General features: G+C 38.4%; 1 protein-coding gene across 1 annotated transcript in view; it reads right to left on the minus strand.

Annotated features, from left to right (window-relative positions):
- Positions 1-14,162, minus strand: part of LOC139727704 (uncharacterized) — a 103,828-nt gene extending 89,666 nt beyond the window's left edge. Inside the window, exons 1-4 of the mRNA XM_071638684.1 lie at positions 13,822-14,162; positions 9,021-9,144; positions 8,301-8,522; positions 1,472-1,540 (exon numbers count right to left, since the gene is read on the minus strand). Of these exons, the coding sequence (XP_071494785.1) occupies positions 1,472-1,540; positions 8,301-8,522; positions 9,021-9,117 (388 nt within the window). The 5' untranslated portion in view covers positions 9,118-9,144; positions 13,822-14,162. The remainder of the gene's footprint in view (positions 1-1,471; positions 1,541-8,300; positions 8,523-9,020; positions 9,145-13,821) is intronic.
- Positions 14,163-23,406: the final 9,244 nt, after the last annotated feature.

Below are 23,406 nucleotides of genomic sequence, written 5' to 3' on the forward strand. Positions count from 1 at the left end.
TCTTTTCTCAGTTCTCACTTTTCCAGAGTTTCTGCATTTCGTTCCAATATTTAGATAGGGTAGAAGACTCCGACTGAATTCAGTATCACATCATGTTTAAAGCTTAAAGGGGCTGTACAGTACTTGTTGGGGTGGGGATTCATGTTTTGCTTTTTTTACATTCCTAAGTGAGATAATGAGAAACATCTTATGAAATATGAAAAGCATGTAATTCTAAGAAGGATTCAACGTTTATTTGATGAAAATTGGTTTTCAAATGGCTGAGATATCCCAAAAAGTGATAATGATAAAAGACTATTGGTCACAACTTTATTGGGATCTCTTTGTTTCACGTTGTTTTTGGATATCTCGGCCACTTCGAAACCCATTTTCATCAAATAAACTTTTGATACCCCTTAGAATTGCATGCTCTCAGACACCTCACAGAGTAGTTTCTGAATATCTTGCAAATTTTTAAAAGCTAAATCCTCACCTCGACCAGAACTGTACACACCCTTTAAAGTATGTTGTTTTAGAATGTGTCCTTACCTGAAAATTCACGTCTGGCGACTTATGTTGGTTTTGTGATACAGGGTGTCTTTTTTTTTCTTGTACTCTTTAACAATACAATTTTGAATGTTTCTGTATATTTTGGTGGGAAACAAGAAACATGATAAGGACAAAGCCGAGTTGTCAAAATTGTACTTCTTTATAAGAACAAAACAAAACACTGTGAGATAACCCAATGCAATTTTCTATGTTTCTGTACAGTTATACAACAATTGTCACACACAAACTGTAACCACGCACACACACACTCACACATACACACATAAACACACACGATTCTCCAATTAATACATTATCCTCTCCTTTCAAAGATGCCAGTCTATCGTGTATAGTGACGCTTTGGCACGTGACGTCAGTAAAACCGATTCGTCTGAATATCCACCTTTAAGAACACGCGATTGCGACGTTTTTACTAATATTTTCTTTGAATGTGTTCAACTACTGACGAAAAGTCAATTCTTGTGCAGTGAAAGTATAGCACATAATGTTGTTCCTAACTGGAAAAAAAATAGAACAGTCAGAAGGTAGGGGATAATTGCGTTTGAATACGTATATACACATACACCTACACGCACACGCACACACACACACACACACACACACACAACCAGAGAATTAGTTTGCCAGGGAATTTCATGATGTGTTGCTTTTAGAGCTATAATGGCAAGTGGGGAGTCATCAAGTCATCAGTATCGATATTCATCCTGACTGTTGAAAGTTTCGATACTCATACTGACTGTTCAAGAACTGCATTGTTAGCAAAACTTCACAACTTCTCCGTTTACTTAGCTTTGATCAAACTTTGATAAGATTTTTTTGTTGTGCTTGTAAAATTGACTCCATTGCTATTTGCAGACATTTCTCTGAACCTTTTGTTCTGTTCTGTCGATTCGAATGTGAGATATTTTGATATTCTTCTCACCGTCAGTATTGTCGCCTTCCCCGGATCCAACATCTAAGTTTTGGGGTGTTTTCCATTCTTCGGTAGGCTCTGTTGACGTAGGAAGAATACACGAAATCAATAATGCGAATTAGTACTGACTGATTGTAATGCACAGGTTTACTAAGTACAAAAATTATAAAGTTGATTCATGAAATGGTTTTGACTTCACAACGAATTTCCAACAATACATTATTCACAATTTTTTTTTACCTATTGTTGTTGCTGTAAATCACCTTGAATAAAACCTTATGTTCGATATTCATTATTACGAACGTCACCTGAAAAAAAAAAAAAAAAAACTCGCCCGGGATGTCAACCCCTGTCACCTAGCTGCTGTATACTTGGTAGCCTCCATAAGACTCAACTATTAAAGCCAGTTCACAGCAATGAAACAATTGTATTTTTGATATCAAATATCAAGACCACCCCCCCCCCAAAAAAAAACGGGACAATTTAACAAAGCAAAAAACACGCGTAGGTTTTCTTCAGAAACAAACACACACACATTTACTCTCTCTCTCTCTCTCTCTCTCTCTGTCTCTCTTTCTCTCTCTCACACACACACACACATTATCTTCATTCATTATTACCTCTATTTAAAAAAAAATAATGCATTTCAAAAGTAAAGCTTTGCTACATGACGGCAATTTACCGATTCGTTTGGATATCCATGAAACACACTTAATAGAACATGCAATTGAGTTTTTCAAAAGTTTTTGATGGTTTCCATTGATAGTATTCAAGCGCTGACAAAAAAAAAGAATCAGTTCTTCTACAACAAAAGTGCAGAACAAATTGTTATTCCTTTCTAAATAACTTCAACAATAGATAAGCCAGCTGGTGGGACATTATCCCTGTAGAGTCCAAGTGATTGTGTCCCCACATAACTTCTTTATTATTTGATGTATCAATATTATATGTGGCACATGGATAGAGTCACTCATACTCTATGACCCAACATTTGAAATTCACAAAGTCACCCAATGAGGATGCAAATTGCCAAAATATGAAGAAATACAGTAAAATCATGTTCCTTCTTTATATTCATTTATTCCCGGTATATTTGTTTTTATTTCACATCAAACATTTTCATATTTGCCACAAAGGAAAAGCTAGTCAACCTTTACTATGATTATGGTTAAGATTTCCCAAGGTTAACACATAGGGCGCCATTCAATACAGCATAAAGAAAGAGACTGTATATGAGACCTATTATATACGTATTGCCTGGGATAGATACATACCCATGTTTATTGGTATCGCATTTCATATTTTCATAATATTGGAATTTTGAGTTTGCAGATTGATAAATACTAGGACAAACAAATGCTTTTACATGTAAAGTTTTTTGTGAAAATGACACAAAGTAAAAGGGTATAGTCTTTGGAATTTACGATTATTGTTGTGTGATGATACACAAAGTTATTACTACCCCTTCCTATTCCACAATGATGGCTGGATATGCCAGTTCACCTCCGCCAGTCAAATAGCCATGTCTACACCTATCCCAAAACTTCAAGTTATACTAACTACGTCGTAAAAATCCCCTCCCTTAACCACGACAAAACTTCGATGCCGTTCACAAGTTAATACTAACTACGATAGAAAGGTCACTCAAAACTACAAGAGCGTCGTGGTTAACAAAACTCCGTTCACATTTGTCGTAGTTTTAGCGCTCTGTGGGGGGCATTCCCACAACCACGACGAAACTACGACAAAACCCTAAGAAATCTTATGGTGTTCTCGTGATGTCTTCGCCTTAAGGTTTTGTCATAGTTTTCAAAACTACGCGCGTCTACATCTACACTAACTTGAAGTTTAGTTCCCTAGGGGACTATCGTAGTTTACAAAACTTCAAGTTTTGAAAACCTTAAGGTAAAAGGATCTAGATGTGAACCCAACTAATTGACCCTACCAATTCTCTCTACCTCATCCAGTGAGTCATCGACCTGCATCATCCTTTGAGTATACATTGTACTTCTAGCCCCATCTAATTTACGACCAGGATAAGTCAAACCGAAACATCCTGCCCTTACCCCATTGATTACTTAGAATTGTTGTTAAATCCAAAACCAAGAATACTAAGTCCTTGATAAAACTAGTACTGCCTTTGTTTCTGTAACAACCAAAGCTTTGCCCAATTAAAACCTCTCCTTTAGATAACATGACTACTCCACCCCCACGTCCACCCCCTAAAAATGACTCAGGCAAGATTTATGACACACATGTAAAACCAACCAACCAGAGACAAGAACCAAAACGTGACAAACCCCCAGTTCCAATTTCATTCACTTGACACATTGCCACACACGTTCCCATGACAATCATAATATGCTCTTTCCCGCGACCTCCTTCTCGGCATACATCTGTTACTCCTCAACTTCACGAACCAAGACTAGTTGACGGACATAACGACCACCAATACCAACTTACACTGGCGCAACCCTAACGACCAATACCAAGAAGTACTGTACGCCTGACCTCTACACCCCGACGAAGCCATAAACTGATCACTAAAGTGAATAACGTTGTAGCTGGGCACATCCCCAAGCAGGCAGAACTAGACAAAATATGTACTTACTTGATCAAACGTAAAATCATTACAGACTACAACCTGCCCGTTGACTCAATTTGATTGTCTCTACAAATATACATGTGACATAAATACAAGTTTGAAAGTATTTGTCATGAACGATCATTGTTTCATTACGTGAATATACATTCATTAGCAAGTTGAGATTATAATTGTTAGAATTAAGGCAAGCTTTAAAGTGCTTATTCCCTCGTTCATTTCATTATGTCAATTTTCTTAATTGGGAAATTTGCCTGAACTCTCCAGTATGAAAGGTTTGTAAGCTATGATATTCTATGATAGTCCTTCAAAATTGAATGACATTTTGCCTGGATCATAGATTTGACTTTCACTCCTTGAGCGTTCCTATTATCTTCCCAATGATTTTATCGTGAAGTCATATGTGTGAGAAAGTGCATTAGATACAAGTATTTAAGATTGTTATTTAGAACGCATGGTTTATCTATCAGCACAGCATAATGACCAGCGAAGTGTTTTTACTTTTGCTTTGTGTTACATGAATTGTCGTTATCTAATACAATGTAACGATAATAATGATAATAATAATAATAATGATAATGATAATAATAATGATAATAATAATAATAATGATAATAATAATAATAATAATAACAATACATATTCATTTCGCGCTTAATACAAGATGTTTCGAAGCGCTTACAATCATCAAAACAAACAGACAAACAAACAAACAAATATATAAATCAGCTTAGAATATCATGCATAGGCCTACATAATCATCTGTTCTGTTCTAGAAATAAATGGGTTTTAAATTTCTTTTTGAAGATGTCAATGGAGGTGAAGGACTGATATCATCTTATGAGTAGGGAGGGTGTTCCGAGGGGGGGGGGGGGGGGGGGGGGGCACAAACGGAGAAAGCGTGGTCACCATAACGGTTGTGCGTGCAAGATCCAAGTTTGCATTTCATTCATGGTAATTCGTCTAATTAATTTAACTGTAAACCACTAGTGTACGGATTTGAGCAAGACAGAGAGTATATGAGAGAGTCTGGAACAATGACAAACGGTTTCACAAGGAAATTTATACATGGTCAATTGCCTTTAATTCTATCACCTAGTATATACTGAATTATTGTGTGTAAACCAATTCCCTAAAAAAAAAAAATGAGAGGAGCCTTAATTTCAAAACAAAAGGGATGTTGTGGAATGATACACAAAGTTATCACTATCCCCTCCCATTTCACAATGATGGCTGAATATACCAGTTCACCTCCGCCAGTCAATGACCCCTACCAATACTCTGCAACTCATCCAGTGAGTCATCGACCTCCATCATCCCTAAGTATACATTGTACTTCTAGCCCATCTAATTTACGACCAGGATAAGTCAAACCCAAACATCTTACCCTTTCCCCATTGATTACTTAATTGTTGTTGAATCCAAAACCGAGAATACTACCTCCTTAATAAAGCTAGTCCCGCCCTTGTTTCTATAACAACCAAAGTTTTGCCCAATTAAAGCCTCTCCTTAATATGACGACTCCACCCCCATTCGCCCATTTAATGTTACAACCATGTAACCAATGTGTATGATTAATGTATAAAGAGAATTATAGCATGAAGTGAAGAGGACTTGCATGCTGACGCTCGAAGAGAAAGGATCGCTCCTAAACGCCTCTCGAACGGTTCGGTGTAATAATGTCAGAGGTAACAAGGAAAAGTAGAAATTACGCGGTGCGTAATATATGTCCCCGCCGGAAGTAGCATTTTGTAACAAAATGTGCAATATAGGTAAAAAATCAAGGTCAAAGGTCAAAGAAGTCAAAGGTCAAAATTCTGTGTAGAAGTTTTGAAGCCCTCACCTAGTGCCATCACATAAAGCAAATGGAATCGAAATTTGGTTAGAAATGGCGAAGGAGTAGCATTTTGTAGCCAATGTACAATATAGGTCAAAAATCAAGGTCAAAGGTCAAAGAAGACAAAGGTCAAAATTCTGTGTAGAAGTTTTGAAGCCCTCACCTAGTGCTGTCACATAAAGCAAACGGAATCGAAATCGGGTTAGAAATGGCGAAGGAGTAGCATTTTGTAGCAAAATGCACAATATAGGTCAAAAATCAAGGTCAAAGGTCAAAGAAGTCAAAGGTCAAAATTCTGTGTAGAAGTTTTGAAGCCCTCAACTAGTGCCATCATATAAAGCAAACGGAATCGAAATCGGGTTAAAAATGGCGAAGGAGTAGCATTTTGTAGCAAAATGTACAATATAGGTCAAAAATCAAGGTCAAAGGTCAAAGAAGTCAAAGGTCAAAATTCTGTGTAGAAGTTTTGGAGCCCTTACCTAGTGCCATCATATAAAGCAAACGGAATCGAAATCGGGTTAGAAATGGCGAAGGAGTAGCATTTTGTAGCAAAATGTACAATATAGGTCAAAAATCAAGGTCAAAGGTCAAAGAAGTCAAAGGTCAAAATTCTGTGTAGAAGTTTTGGAGCCCTCACCTAGTGCCATCATATAAAGCAAACGGAATCGAAATCGGGTTAGAAATGGTGAAGGAGTAGCATTTTGTAGCAAAATGTACAATATAGGTCAAAAATCAAGGTCAAAGGTCAAAGAAGTCAAAGGTCAAAATTCTGTGTAGAAGTTTTGAAGCCCTCACCTAGTGCCATCACATAAAGCAAACGGAATCGAAATCGGGTTAGAAATGGCGAAGGAGTAGCATTTTGTAGCAAAATGTACAATATAGGTCAAAGGTCAAGGTCAAAGGTCACGACCGAAATTCTGTATAGCAGTTTCAAAGCTCCCATGTAGTGCTATCATATAAAGCAAACAGAATCAAAATTGGCTCATAAATGACAGAGAAGTAGCAAATTGAAGATTTTGATCACACACGGACGCACACACGGACACACGGACGGAGGACGGACGGACGGACGGACGGACACACGGACACACACACGTACGGAGCCCGTTTCATAGTCCCCTGCTCGAACTCGTTCGGCGGGGACAAAAATGTCAGAGGTAAAAATGTCATGGGTAAAAACGTCAGAAGTAAAAATCGGGAAATCGTTGCCATCTCTGTGCTAAATTCAAGAATCTGTGTGGACCAAATCTGTTGACGTTCGAGGTGTTGTATTAAAAGAAATAGTGTACGGTCTTTGCTCGGGAAATGGAACAGGATGTCGCACTCGGTGAAAGATGAGGCGCATTATTCAACTCTGCTTCGCCTCGTTGAATAGAGCGCCTTGTCTGTGTGTTTCTCACCGGTCCCGTAAGTTGGTCCCGTCATGAAGACCGACACTGATTCACGTTTCGTTTATCTAGGTATAGTCGAGCCAATTGATGCTGATTGTTACAGCATTATACAGAGCGTATCAACAAAAAAGGGTAATCCAACTTTGGAGGGCCACCATTTCATAATTGTCATCAATGGAGAGTGCAATGTTAGTTGTGAGGAAAGAGGAATTCTTCCGCTTTTTATTAATACCTAATTATGGTAAAAAATGTCATGCATGACTGAGCAAATAAACTTTAAAGACACCAATGTCAAATTACACTTTTTCCAAGTTCGAGTGTTATCGTGGTGGAACAATGCATGTCTCACTGAATGGATGGGATCTCTCAATGAAAGTGGTAACATTAACAGGCCAGCCTGCATGACTGCAGGTATGTGTTTAGGTTTAGTGATTAGGGTTTCCTCTAACATGTTATGGTTCATGACCTTTTAACAAGGACACCTGTCCGATAACGTGGTCACTCGTACTAAGGCAAATCCACATACTGAATTTTTCCCTGTCCATATTCAACATAAACCAAGTCTTGAATGTCAAGAGAGAAAATGGATAACGGTTCAGCCTTTGTGGAAGTGACAAAGTTTCCAACAACGGTGGCCATTTTGAAGACTGCGGACCATAAAAGGTTACAAGAAGCCCTAAATTAACCTGCAGTCATGCGGGCTGCCCTGTTCGTGTTACCTCTTTTATTGAGAGATCCAATCCATTCAGTGAGACATGCGTTGTTTCTTTAATTACAACATTCAAACTTGGAAAAAGTGTAAATTGCCATTGTTGTCTTTAGAGTTCATGTGCTCAGTCATGCATGATATTTGTCAACATAATTAGGTATCATTGGTAAGAGGAAGAGTTCTTTTTTCCTCACAACTAACATTGCACTCTCCGGAGCGGACAATTATGAAATGGTAGCCCTCCAAAGTTGGATTACCTTTTTTGATACGCACTGTATAGGCATTTGATCAGAACTCACCTGGACACATCAAACAACACTCGAACTCGAGTAGAATGGGCTCTGGGCAGAAGACAGGCCGACAAGTCTCTTTGACACACTTTGTTATGGTATTGAAGCAGCTACACGTTCTACAGTTGTTTACCTTCCAGGTCTCCCCATGGAAGTGTTGAATTCCCCGATGGATGCACGTGAGGGCATCACTGGTGCTACTACCATAAAAAATACTGTTTGAGGAGGAGCCTGTCCAAGAAAGATTGTAGAAAGTAACATTTAATTCAAAAGGTAAGACGAAAATATAATTGTCTTTTCCTATAATAGCCAGAAGATAGCCGACCTTTTGTTTGCTCATCGCTTGAACCCTTAAGACCGTATTTGAAATCAGACTGGCCAGAGCAATGGGGATACCTACGTACTGCATGATTGCTGTTTCCTTTTGAGAGACACAGGGTTATTCACCTCTCCTTTACTTTTAAAATGATGTATGCCTATTAATACTGGCCACATTCAAGACATTTTCGAACGTCAATCTCGCATTCACTTTTTGTGCGTGTTTTTATTGTGTGCGGATGCTTTTGTGACCTTTTTTTTCGTCCGTTACTATGAAAGCAGACGGTATTCTTAGTCTGCTCTAGGCAGACTGTTGCCAATGTTGTTGAAGTAAAACTGCATATTGTTTATATCACAAACGGTCTGCTTAAGGGGGAAAAGACTTCCTTTTGAATATGGAAATATTCTCACCCTGTGCTTGACAGACTGCCACCAGAGTTGCCAAGGTGACGATGGTGAAAAACAACGTCTGCCTGTCCTGACAAAACTTGACTACCAAGCCAACCATGGCGCTTTCTCCTCTTTGTCGAATGACCTAGGGATTAGAGAAAGACTACGGAACTGTATGTCCCACTCCTGCAAATGAAATGGACAAGTTACACGAGATCAGGGGCGGATCCAAGCACACCGTATTCCGTAAAAGGAAGGAGCCTTCACAAAATTATGGGGGGGGGGGGGGCATTTCGCTTTTCTTTTTATTTCTTTCGTTGTAACAAAACCAAAGAGGGTTCACGCGCCCTGTGCGCCTACCTCTAGATCCGCCACTGTCATCTCAATCATTATGTTGTTCCAAAGATGCTCAAATAAATTGAAGAGAAGTACATCGTAACATTACCTGTTATTCGTTATTTGAACCGATGACGTCTTTCATAAAACGCTTGTCATTTTGAGGCTGCATGGGCTTTCTTGTAAATTTAGGTGAACTGCATAATTATTCCCTATCATTGTTTATTTTGGCTGACATAGAAATAGCATGCACTTCTTTTTTTTTTTTGAATGGTAAAGCTCAACAATCTTTCTTCAAGGACGAGTCTACCATCTAAAATTAGAATATCGGGGGTAAAGGTGCCAGGTAAAAATGGCAGAGGTAAAAATGGCAGAGGTAGAAATGGCAGAGGTAAAAATGGCAGAGGTAAAAATGGCAGAGGTAAAAATGGCAGGGGTAAAAGTGGCAGAGGTAAAAATGGCACGGGTAAAAATGACAGAGGTAAAAATGGCAGTGGTAAAAATGGCAGAGGTAAAAATGGCAAAGGTATAAATGGCAGGGGTAAAAATGGCAGTGGTAAAAATGGCAGAGGTAAAAATGGCAAGGGTAAAAATGGCAGAGGTAAAAATGGCAGGGGTAAAAATGGAAGAGGTAGAAATGGCAGAGGTAAAAATGGCAGGGGTGAAAATGGCAGGGGTAAAAATGGCAGGGGTAAAAATGGCAGAGGTAAAAATTGCAGAGGTAAAAATGGCAGAGATAAAAATGGCAGAGGTAAAAATGGCAGTGGTAAAAATGGCAGAGGTAAAAATGGCAGAGATAAAAATGGCAGAGGTAAAAATGGCAGTGGTAAAAATGGCAGGGGTAAAAACGGAAGAGGTAAAAATGGAACAGGTAAAAATGGGAGAGGTAAATATGGCAGAGGTAAAAATGGCAGGGGTAAAAATGGCAGAGGTAAAAACGGCAGAGGTAAAAATGGCAGCGGTAAAAATGGCAGAGGTAAATAATTATGTGGTAAAAATGTCAGAGGTAAAGTTGTCAGTGGTCGAAATGTCAGTGGTCAAAATGCTAGAGGTAAAAATGCCACTGATAAAAAATTAGTCGTTGAAATGTGAGAGGAGGAGGTAAAAGTGACAGAGATTTTTTTCCTTCATGTTTCTGACACCTTTCTCGCAATACGCGCTTTTCGTGCCTTCTTCTCCTGAAATAAAGCACGGGGGAGACCGGGGAGAAATGGGACACGGGGAGAAATATGGGACACTCATGTAACTTGAAAAACGCTCGGCCAGTCAACAATCCAATTATATCCGTAAAAAGATGAGCCTCGGTACACCTGAAAATGGACATATCAACCACTACACAGCTCTACAGGTATCTTGTCAGTAAAATATCAAACTCACTTTAGATCTGGTAGGTCCTATACTATCTTAATAAGTATTTTTAAAAGAGTGCAAACTACTGAAAATAAAATTGCTTGATAACAGACATGCAGGTATGAAAAATGATATTATTGGCACGGATCTTTTACTGTTTCCATTTGGTTTCCGTTAAAACTGGGAGAAATTTCGAATTTTTTGTTTTTGCGCCATGTGATACTTGAACAATGTAATAAAATATTTTGCAAAAGCTTATTTGTTTTTGCGCCGTATAATACTTGAACAATGTAATAAGATATTTTGCAAGAGCTTACTTATGTCTGCCGATACATCTGCTGTAGTTTGTTTTTTGCGTTTTGTATTTTTACTTGTACATTATGACGTGATCAGGCCTTGTGAGATAAATAGGCTCCTACGAAACCTAAATGTGAGAAAATAATATTGAACAGGTGAAAAATTAGCGGATTGCTTCGACTATGTCTCCTTCACTTCTTAACACTAAACAGTTCAAGAAATGAAAAATAATGACAATATACTAGCCTGGACGTGAGCGGAATTCGTTTGTGTAAGAGTGTGTATGTGAGAGTATGTATATCTGCGTATATGTTTATACCAAAAATGGGTTCGTGTGTGTGTGTGTGTGTGATAACTTCATTGGGCAAAACAACGTAGGATTAAACTGTTTAAGGGCTTTGCAGCATTGTTGGAACCCCCTTATAATGATAGGTAATAATAATAGTAATAATAATGATAATAATAATGATAATAATGATAATAATAACAATACTGAATAATAAAATAATTTCCCATAGGACTACTAGGCTCTTAGCGGTTTTATTATTTCTGTGCACACAGACAGATTACGCCACTGCACTTGAATCAAACCCAGAATGCTGAGAGTGCTCTAATCTCTTTAAAACATAATTCATTCAATATTCTTCAAACCTGCAATTTGAATTTGAAAATTCGATAAATACAGTTTGCTCTGGCTAGGTTATCATTCAAAACCTCTTCATACGTTTATATCTCACGAAATCGCTCTCATTATACTTCTGACATTGTACTTCTGCCATTTTTACCTCTGCCGTTTTTACCTCTGCCATTTTTACCTCTTCCGTTTCCACCTCTGCGATTTTTACCCCTGCCATTTTTACCTCTTCCATTTGTACCCCTGCCATTTTTTACCTCTGCCATTTTTACCTCTGCTATTTTTACCTCTGCCATTTTTACCCGTGCCATTTTTACCCCTGCCATTTTTGCCTCTGCCATTTCTACCACTGCCATTTTTACCTCTGCCATTTTTTCCTCTGCCATTTTTACCTCTGCCATTTTTACCTCTGCCATTTCTACCTCTGCCTTTTGTACCCCTGCCATTTTTGCCTCTGCCATTTTTACCTCTGCCATTTTTACCTCTGCCATTTTTACCCCTGCCATTTTTACCCCTGCCATTTTTTATCCTGCCATTTTTACCTCTGCCATTTTTACCTCTGCCATTTTTACCCCTGCCATTTTATCTCTGCTATTTTTACACCGAACCGGGGTAAAACTGTGCGCATTCTATGAACGAAATTAGTTAGTTTATTTAGATAAATTATGAAGCGATTAAGACATGTTAATCCTAAAATATTCGCGCACGTTATGAAATTGATTGATTACTCTTTGTAAAGGTATTTCGAAAGGATGATTTGAAGTTATTATTGATGTGTTCGTTTTATCGAAACAGAAGATCCCAAAGCCACTTAAACTCCCCCGAATCTACAGCTGTAACATCTATTATAATGCCATAATTATTACTAAGAGACTTGGAATAATTTAAACATATTAGTCTCTTGATAAAGCCGACACTTGATTGTCACTCGAAAGCTAAAATCGATATTTATACACAATCAATAAATAAATACAAATGAGGTAATTATATCATCAGGTCACTCATTTGCGTGTTCTGTCATCTGTTGAAGAACATCGTTTTGTTAGAAAAAATAGGGCACTTCAAAAATTCTTAAACGTCTTCCCTAACTCTCACCAGATTTTTATCACTTTTATCGTTGTTTTGATAAAATTGTCTTTTGTCTTCAGACTAATATAAGTGATATTTCCCTTTTATGCTATTTCGCCGAGAGATCGATTTGTGTACCCTTCTACTGGTCAAGGGTGCTCTTATTGGCATCGACCTCTTATAATTCCGCACTCTTTGAACTTATATATATTCTGTTCCAATGAAATTATGTACTTACCTATCATGTGACCGTGCATCACAAAACCAACAAAAAGTCGCACGCACTGATTTCGTGTAAGAACTGAAAATACATAGGTGAAATGGGTCAGCCCAATCGATCTTGAGTTTTCATACTTCCTAAAAGAGCAACTCTTTTTCTACATTATATTGAAATTTTAGATGATAAAATGAAGAGGGCATTGCGTTTTTGCCAATTTTTCTCAAACACCTTTTGGCAGAATAGTGTGGTGAGGTGTTTCTCATATTAAAGGTCCTCTTTTCATTTCGTAAAAACCCTGTCCGTACTCTTCACTTTCAATTCCAATGACTTTAGAAAGGATCATGATACTGGTTTGAACGTCGGCATTAATCATCCACATAATGTGTCATTGAAGCATGTTTCATTTCAGCTTACTAAGTAATTTGATAACCCCTACAATATTATTGCCCTGGTAATTAACATCCTGTTTTTGTTTTGGGGGTTTTTTTTCCATTCATAGCACAGCTAGCACGGCTAAATTGCGCTTGCATAGACTCATGTGCTTCAGAGCTTCTTTTCTCAGTTCACGCTTTCCGGAGTGTGTGCTTTCTTCCCAATGATAGAATAGGTAAGGAGAGTCCATTTGAATTGAGTTATACATCATATTAAAACTTAAAGTCTGCTCGTTCAGAAACTGTTCTTAGCTGAAAATCCATATTTGGCGACTTTTGTTGGTTTTGTGATGCAAGGTCACATATTATAACCCACACATGAACTCTACCGCAATTATAATCCTGACCCTGATAATCCTCCCATCAAACTGAGCCTAAAACCCTATCAGAACCCTAACCATAAAGCAATTCCCGGGAGAATATAAGACGGAAGCAATTGACGGAGGAATATAATACCACACACCCAAATTAACAACGTGTACTCACAGATAACTTCTGAAAGTCCTTCAGGGGAATCGCAGCACCACCAGCAGCTCTGAGCAGTAGAATTACATCAGTACCGCAAGATAGATTTTGTGGAATGTTCAGACAGACGAGTAGTTGTCGACTCCGCTGCTTCTGATGATTCCAGGCTATGCGCTGCTGGCCGCTGCAAAAACTACAACTTGTGCTTTGGACGGTAGCAGGTATTATACCACTTACAGGTCCGGGTCGACGAAAAGACAGAGTTTTATCCGATTACATCTTTCATTTTATTCTATCAGGTCTTTTATTTCATGTTCAGAGAAAACTTATCGTTGTGGCTACACCGCCAGACTTAAAAAGCACTTGATGTTTTCTCATCATAAGATTTATGACGTCAGTGCTCCTGGAAAAGATCAAAAGATCAAGTTGAGAACAATCGGAGGATACAGGGAGAGAGAGAGAGAGAGAGAGAGAGAGAGCTGAGGGAGAGAGCGAGAATGTGAGAGAGAAAGAGGCGGAAATAAAACACCGCATAACCACAAAAATGATGAATAGTATGTAAGCCAGGATATGAGAAAACGCACATGTGACCCTGCAGCACAAAACCAACAAAAAGTGCCAGACATGGATTTCTAGTTATGGGCAGATATTTTTAATACAGAGCAAACTCTAAGCTTCAGAATGACGTAGTTCAAATGGACTCCCCTGATCTAAATACACAATGTACTGGAAAGACTCTGGAAAAGTGTGAACTGAGATTGAGAAAAGATCGGCTCTGAAGTACAAGGTCTATTCAAGCGCTTAATCTTTTAAATAGTGCTAGCTGTGCAGTGAAAGGGACAAAACACAGGATGTTAACCATTGGAGCAACAACAATGAAGGAATTGAGCTGCAATTGAAGACTTTCTATTAACAAATTCTGTCCATGATTGATATTAACTTTCAAAGCAGTGGAGGTATCCTTTCAAAAGTTATTAGACTTTAAAGTGAAGAGTGTGCAAAGGATTTCACGAAATGAAAAGGGCCTCTCAGACATACCTGATCATTCTATTCTCCCCCCCCCCCCCTAAAAAAAAAAAAAAAAAAAAAAAATGGGTTGTAGAAAAACTGCTGAAAACACACTTCCCCTTCATGTTGATCCCAAACTAAAGATTAATGTAGAAGAAGGAAAATGAAAGCTCTTTCAGAAAATATAAAAACAACAAGATTGACTCCGTTGACCCATTTCGCCTTTTCTGACTCCTCACGTAAAATCAAGGGTGCGACTTTTGGTCGGTTTTGTGATGCACTGTTGATGTAATGACGCTATTGCGAAGGTCTAAATGTGGCAGATGGCATATGTGGCTACTTTTTCCGGGTATGCGCCTTCACTTCACTGAAATGGAACAAATGGGAGGGTGTAGCCCCTTCCGCATGAGAAGGCTATAAAATAATTATATATTATATACGAATACTTAAAATGATACGAATATCTAAAATGTTCACATTCAAGGGCATAGCGGATAAAGATGGGGTATCTGTCACCTCTCTATAATGTAATTGTAAAGCAAGTGATGTTATACGGATAATTAATAAAATCAAATAAAAAAGATTCTTCAAGTTTTCTTGTTTACGTGCCAATCAAATTATTTGGATGAAATAGATATTATATTCAAATATCATATCCGATTCCAAAGAAAAGGAAGTGCTTGATTTGTTGGCTTTTTTTTTCTTGTACGAACTTGTAGTGGAATCAAATATCAGTGTTCAAATTGCAACTCGCTCTGTGTGCATTTTGTGGCAATATATAATTTTTTATTGAATTATAATCATGTATTAAGTATAAAGTATTTCAAAAGGCCAGATCATAGGTATTTATTCCATTCTATTTTCTTCAACATGACTTTATATATAAATGAAATTGCATTTTGATAATAGGGCCTATCATAGACAACATCAATACGTAGTGTGCATGATTCGAAGAAAGAAAATAAATACTTAGTTTCTGGTTGCGCGAAATGCGCGAAAATTTCAACACCGCGAAAAATTCCACTTTAACTGTATGTTTATTAATTCCAGTTACAAAATATATATCACAATACGAAACTTGCAAATATGGCATTATGATTATGGCATTATGATTTGAATTATTGTGCATAGATACTAATAAAGATGATGACAAAAATAAAAGACACTTGTGACTTGGATGGTCGGAGATTATGTGTTGTGATATATTTCATCAGTCACAGGTCCGCTCTCTCCGAATAGATATCCCAGATGATGTCCAGGAAAGACTATTCTAGGTTTCAACTAACTCCACCCCCCCCCCCCCCCATCACCCCACTGTAACTCGGTAAATTGAGGGTTTCACCACGGTGATAATAGTAATTTGGGGGACTTGAAATTTTTGCTGGGATTGCTGAAGCCATTAAACATTGCTCATATCACCCCTCATCACCCTGTTATAACTCGGTAAAATGTTGGTTTCAACTGGGCGATAAAAGTAATTTGCGGAACTTGAAAAGTTTCCTGGGATTGCTACAAGATTACTGTTATTACTCAAGTTTACAATGTTACAACCAGTTAAAGCCATTCAACATTACCCATATCACCCCTCATCACCCTGTTGTAACTCGGTAAGAAGTCGGTTTCAACAGAGTGGTAACAGTAATATTTTCGACTTAAACATTGCGTTACGAGGTGCATCCTTTTTCAGTTGTTTTCCTCATCAGAAACAGATCCTGTCGGCCTCGAGAATCATTTATTTGTATATCTTATCCTTATCCTCAAAATAAAAAAGTAAGGATTTTGTAACACTTCCAATATTGCACAGGTGAAATGATTTGGGTAATATTGATAAAATTTGGTCTTAGTGAAATTTTGGCGTGATGTTACCGGTAATATCCGGTAATATCGGTAATCGGTAACAAATTGCCCAGTGGGAAATTAGAAAGTCTTCTGGATTGCGATGCTTCGAACACGAAGAAGCTTGTAAAATTTTCACCTAAAAGACTTAAGGATTTGCCAAATTGGTTGGATATGAATCAATCGACGTTGTGAACAGTTTGACAGAAGGCCTATTAAGATCTAGAGGAGTTTTACAGATTGTGCAGGTTTTACCCTGGACTCGGGAAGGATGATGTTATACGTCGTATGCAAAGAAGGATATGCAAAGTATCTAGTGCGGAATCGCCAAGCGCCATCCGAGAAATGAAGTCTGATGATTACATCTTGAACACAGAGAAACTACGTAATCGCTATTTTGAGCGTCGTGACACTTTCACAAAATCGAGGAGAGAGGATGAAAACGAAGAGTTTGGAGGTCGGACGTACGAAATGAAAGCTTCTCCTAGATGCCAGTCAATACTTTGACAACGTACAAAGAATAACTCAACCCATCCTGTACCGCATTTTGGAAGAGGTCCAAATCTAAGCCAACAGAAGTGGGTTCGTGGTACAACAACGCTCCTCTTGATATCAACACAATCGAAACTAAATGAACAAATCGCAGAAGGAGCTGGATGTTGGATCACCAGGAATACTAATGACAGCCTGAGAGCAACAACCGTAACTTCGCTTAACGACGAAGATTCCGACAGCAGGGATATCATGACCGTCACTGGATATTTACATGTTTAAAGGACGAATCTTCACTATTACTATCACTACGAAAAGACCAGTGTACTCAGGAAGAGAGAAATAAGTGCCAGGATAGCAAAGGGCTTAGCAGAGTGTGGGAACGAAAACGAGAATGCAGGACCAGAACCAGGACGCTATTTTTTTCCGTAACCCTAACGCGTCGAAATTGCCAATTGTGTCACTTGAGCAAAGACTATCAGTGTACTGGCTGTTTTTTGTTTTTTGTTTTTTGTTTTTTTTTGGGGGGGTTGTACGCATGCGCGTGGACTAGGTTAGGCATACTGTTCTGTCGCACAGTACCAATGGCATGGTCGTCTGCTATTGAAAAAACACAGAATCAGATTCGAATGGCACGCCTTCATGCCTTTGAAACATAACGACGAGTTTGCTTGTGTGTGTGTGTGTGTGTGTGTGTGCTTGTATGTGTGTGTGTGTGTGTGTTTGTGTGTGTGTGAGTGAGTGTGTGTGTGTGTGTGTGTGTTGGTGTTAAAAAAAGAAGGTGACTCAGCAGCGCAAGTGTTTGCGTTATTATTGAAAGGCAGATATGGATTGGCTTGATTAACTTACTATAATATAAGTATTAAAGCAAAAAGCCTTTTCTGAGATGCATGCAGAATTCTATGCCAATATTTTATGCATGGTACGATTTGTATGTAAAGGCCTAATTGTACTGTATGTTAAGAAAAATATGATTTAGGAGCACAAGAGATAAGAATTCAGCTGCTTTTTTTTTTTTTGTTCAAATTAATTTCATTGTAAACATGGGCCTGATATCGATGAAATTCTAATAAAGAATATCACTTTTAAAAAAAGTGTTTGGTGTATTGTTCTGCTCGCAGTGCAAGTATTGACCGATTCTGTGACGCGCTATGTGTATTTTTGGCATGGGCGCAGCCATAGTGGGTGTATCAGCCGACCCCCCCCCCCCCCCCCCCCCCCCCTCCGCACTCCCCTACCCCTCTCCCTACATTAGCACGCGCGCAGAATGAAAAACTGCTTTAGCCAATAGGCGTCTCGTACTGAGTGCGCGATTGCTTAGTGCGCGAACCTTTGTTACAAGTGCGTGATAAACATGTTGCCCGGGGTGGGGGAGAGCAGGGGGGGGGGGGGGGGGGGGGGGGGGGTCGGCTGATACACCCACTATGGCTGCGCCCTGTGCCGTAAAATGTCTGCTGCCCTCAACGAACCCGAATCGGTCAATACACACAACAGTAACACGTTCCGACTAATCGAAGTTACAGAGGAAAATGAGGAAACAAGTCGTACATTTTAAAGTGGAGCATTATTCGAAGATGTTTCACATGGGCAAGTCGTTCAGCAAGACATCATTACAAAATTCAGCAGTCAGTATACGTGTACAACATCAGCAGGGAGGTGACTCACCTCGCTGGTTGATATTAGCAGGGAGGTGAGACTAAATTCTCTCACCTTCTTGGTATTAGGCACATTGAAACGAAAGGGTGCCTTTTTCAATCAAAGATCACATCACTGGTCACTTTCACTGACAGCGATCACTTTGTTTTCAGATTATTTAGGACCTATGGGCTGCCTTATTTTTACACATTAACCGCGGCAGCCACAAATGTGGAGCGAGCGTCAGGTTGTGTCCGTTGACAAGCCACGAATGATTTTTTTGATTTTTTTTTTTTTTGGGGGGGGGGGGTGGGTAGGAACATAGGCCGTGAGGGGGAAAGAAGTTGCATTTGCATCCAAATGATTGTTGTTTTGTTTTTTTGTTTTTTGTTTTGTTTTTGTTGTTTTTTAAACAACTATATACTGTATGATAGTAATTTGACATTCAAGAGTGTTAGGATGGCGTTAAGAGGTGTCTGTGAAGGGTTAGTGTAGGATCGCATTTGTATGACATCAAATTTATGGTTTAAATTTTTGATCTACGGTATAAAGATGTTAAAAGGAATGATAATATTAAGTGAAAAAAATGTGCCAACATCCATGTGGCGTTTACATGGATGGTTAGTCCGCCGCGGCCCAACATAACTATAATGTATATGGTTGAGCCAACATTGGTTCGAAACCAAGAAGATCTTGACTCCACTAGAAATCATTGATCACCTACACAGTGTTCAAAAATTCAGTCTGCTACCCCCCCCCCCCCCCGCAAAAAAGTGGTGTTTTAATGCGCTCTTCGCTTAATTTATCCATGCACTTAAGAATATTTTGATAATTTCTCCTTCGTAGGCATTTGTAGAGAAATCATTGCGAAATTTATATGAAATGTATTTTCCGTGACGCTGTAATGAAGTAATAGAACTGTCATCACAGAGGTTATTTGTAAAATATTTGGAGTGATTACTATAGAGGTTGCATTTAAAATAGAATGCATGTATTTCAAAGGTCCTGTTTACCTTTGAGAGCAGTGATTTTTAATGTACAAGATATTCCTTTTGATGCGTATTATGTGTAGGTCACTCGTATCACCAAACATCCTGCCATATAAAATGTTTTCAATAAAGCTTAAAATATACGGAGTTATCACGGTTTTTTCTCATTAAACCATAACTGTAGACGGTTTAATCTAGAAACATTTTTATTAAAAATATTGTTCACATTTTGTACATCTAACAATATTTTTAACATCGATGATAATGGTTCAAACATTTATATTGGCTGTTTCTATCCCTACGGCGCACATTTTACAACTATTTTGAAGCACGAATGCTGGGGTTTATTAATCTTCAAATGGTTGATTATGCCTATGAATTAGAAAGTTATATTTTACATACATGTATTTTCTTTTCTATTCTCTTGCTATAGGGAGTCGCTGGAAATGTCATAGATTTCCTGATTTTCTCGATCGATTATAATTTGTTGAAAATTAGAATGATACCTTTCTTTAAAAGAGAAAATAATTACAAATTGAACTCTAAGCAGGCAGATAGGATATCTAATAAGGCATACTTAACTTGAAAAGAAAAGGGCAAAAAAAAAAACAACTTAGATTCTATCCACCGGGTAAGTAGAAATTAGGAGAGCCTATTAAATATAGCATGATGGCATCTACAAGTAAACCATTCATTGTTCTTGTTCTCTATCACTATTTATTTATTTTTTTGGGGGGGGGCGGGGTCCTATGAAGAGGACAATTCTATTACAAGAAAAAATGGTAACAATGTCGCTCCCCGTAGCGTGACAGAACTGGCCCCTAAAAAGACACACGTGTAGAAAATACATACTTAACGTCGTTGATATGTAGATGGTGCTGTCAGTAGTAACAATCTCTCGCTTGACAGCGAAACGAAATTGCACCCGCCAGTATGTAATTTTCCCCTTCTGAAACACCCTGTACAGGTACATGTGTGTAATTGACATGTAGATGGCGCTGTTCATCCTGTCGGTCTCGTGACCCTTCTTTGCCTAGTGTCGGTCTCGTGGGCTTAATTTGCCTAGTGTCGGTCTCGTGAGCCTCTTTTGCGTACTGTCGGTCTCGTGAGCCTTAATTGTGTAGTGTGGGTCTCGTGGGCTTTCTTTGCTTAGTGTCGGTCTCGTGAATCTTTTGTGCCTAGTGTCGAACTCATTGGCTGTATGACTCGTGAGCCGTATAACTCATGGGCTGTATGACTCATGGACCTATTTTTGATGTCGGTCTCGTGGGCCGTATGACTCGTAGGTGTCGGTCTCGTGGGACAACAAAGCTTAATTTCTGAAAGGATTGTTTGTAGACTCTAGTGTAGAAATCTAGTTTGCTTTCAAGTTTGGAATTCAACTTAACTCTGTTTATATTTCATAATATGCTTCAGCTATTGTTGACTTGAGACAATTTCGCTTTCCCAGACATTAGCTCTAGTGACTAGACCTCCGTTCAGTATCATCAATATTTTGACATGGATCCTGGATTTTTACTACCGGTATTGACTTGTTGGATCCGCTGTGTATGGACCCCATGGCCAAGTGACCTCCAAATCAAGTCTTTGTCAGGGTAAAGTGAGAAACTGTAATTTGGTTATGTTTTCTGTGTTTTTATACAAAATCATCGGAAATATGCTTAGTCTAGACGTCTACTCTCTATCAATGATATAGAATTTCTCGATCTAGATCAGAAATCTAGGCTCTATACGGTAGGCTTGTAACATAGTCCATATAGTTTTTGGTAGAGTTTAGACAAAATCTACTGACATTTTCAGGCCTATGCCTCGGCCTCAGGGTGTTTATAATACTATAGTCCGTGTAGATCATAGACTAGGTCAAGACTACCCTGTCATAGAATTTTATACAACAACAATTATGCGGTCGAAGCATCGCCTATCCGACGTTAGGCCCACTGGCTAGTGCACCAGTCCAGGCTAGAAGCCACCTAACCTCGTTTTTTTTATATATATATATATATACAATGTTTTTTAATGGTTTCTTGTCAATTCGAGAGTGCTGATTTCAAAGCTGATTGATGCCACTCGCGTAACCTTGAGCATTTTCGGCAAAATGCAAAAATCCAAAATGGCCGCCAGATATGCTAATCTGGCCTTGATAATCACAATAATGTGCATTCTATCACCAATTATTCCACCAAATTTTGTACATTTCTGTTCCTACAGTTACAGCAAGAGAATTTTCATTTCATATAGGTTCGTTTATTAAGTTTTCAATTCAAAATGGCCGCCATTCCAATGCTCATGTACAATACGAATAGCAAAAAAAAAAAAAAGAAATACGCATGGAAATATAGAACAAATTTACTGTATTTCCAGTAGAGTACCTACGCTGTTATAAAGACTTGCATGCGCAATACAAACATGTTGGGTGCCACTTACAATATAGAGGGCCTACATGTGTTTTTATTCTTCTAAATAAAAAATTCAAAATGGTCGCCACTCTTATTCTCCTGTACAATATGAATGGCAATGTGGAAATAGAAAAAAAATTAGCCTTTTTTTTTCTGACATGAAGCTACATTGTTTATTAAGGTTCAGTGCTGATAAGGATGTTCTCAACAAAAAGTTATTCTTTTGTGATGCAAAAGTCCCAATTTACCACATAGATTAGAATTTTCACAAGGAATTATGAATAGAGTTTTGAGCATTTAGTATTCATAAGCCTTATGATGTTTAACACAATTTCATATCTTTTGTTTCAACAAAGAATATAAGTGCACTAAACATCACACACAAAATCAATATACCATCATATTCTACATGCAGGTTGAATATAAAGATGTAATACTAACGCGACAAGCCTAGATTCATGGTATTTATCAAATAATGTTGAAAATGGAGGGGAAGCCAGAAAGCAAAGCTTCTAATATACATTCCCCCAAAAACGTTATTAACAAGGTACAGAAAAATCCTAAGTACTGCAGAGATAAATGGTTGCGGACAAAAACACATCGGACATTAATGACAAAACTAAAAACCTTTTACAATGTTGCTTTTTCTTTTTCAGCAAGGAGGGGAGGGGGGATCATGCGGCCAGCGGCGAGTTTGAAATGGATCATTACCTCCATCACTTTGATTTGATATAATTTAGGAAGACTGCTTTGATGTTATCGAGCAAACTAGAATATTTTCTTGAATTAAAACAACAACAAAAACTGATGAAGGCATAAACGAAACTGTGCAAACGAAATACCGTACAAACTATTTATTAAACATCAACCAAGGAGCAATGTGAGGTACCTCTTTCAGTTTTCTCACAGTTCCCAGGTGTTGATAATATACACTTTGACATCATGAGGTCATTCAGTCTTGTATTAAAACTAAAACCGCCATATTTATTGTCTTCAAAGATCTCTTTAATTGGATATTTGGCAGAAGGCGACATCAGCACAAAATTTGCAGGATTCTCAGGCTAAAGATGCACATCAGTCCTGCAATTGCCTCAATTGCAACCACATCTGATTATGTTCAGCACCTCCTCAGGGGTCAGAGGGTGATTATTTGCCACAGAAACAGAATGAATACACGAAGACTTGCTTCACTACTCTTGGCTTTGCTGCCAGGCCAGAGTCAGTGTTGTAGGTAACTTGGGTGGTATCGG

This window comes from Diadema antillarum, unplaced genomic scaffold (assembly GCF_040938485.1).
Source record: "Diadema antillarum isolate AM-2024a unplaced genomic scaffold, OU_Dant_1.0 seq00000143_RagTag, whole genome shotgun sequence".
NCBI lineage: Eukaryota > Metazoa > Echinodermata > Echinoidea > Diadematoida > Diadematidae > Diadema > Diadema antillarum.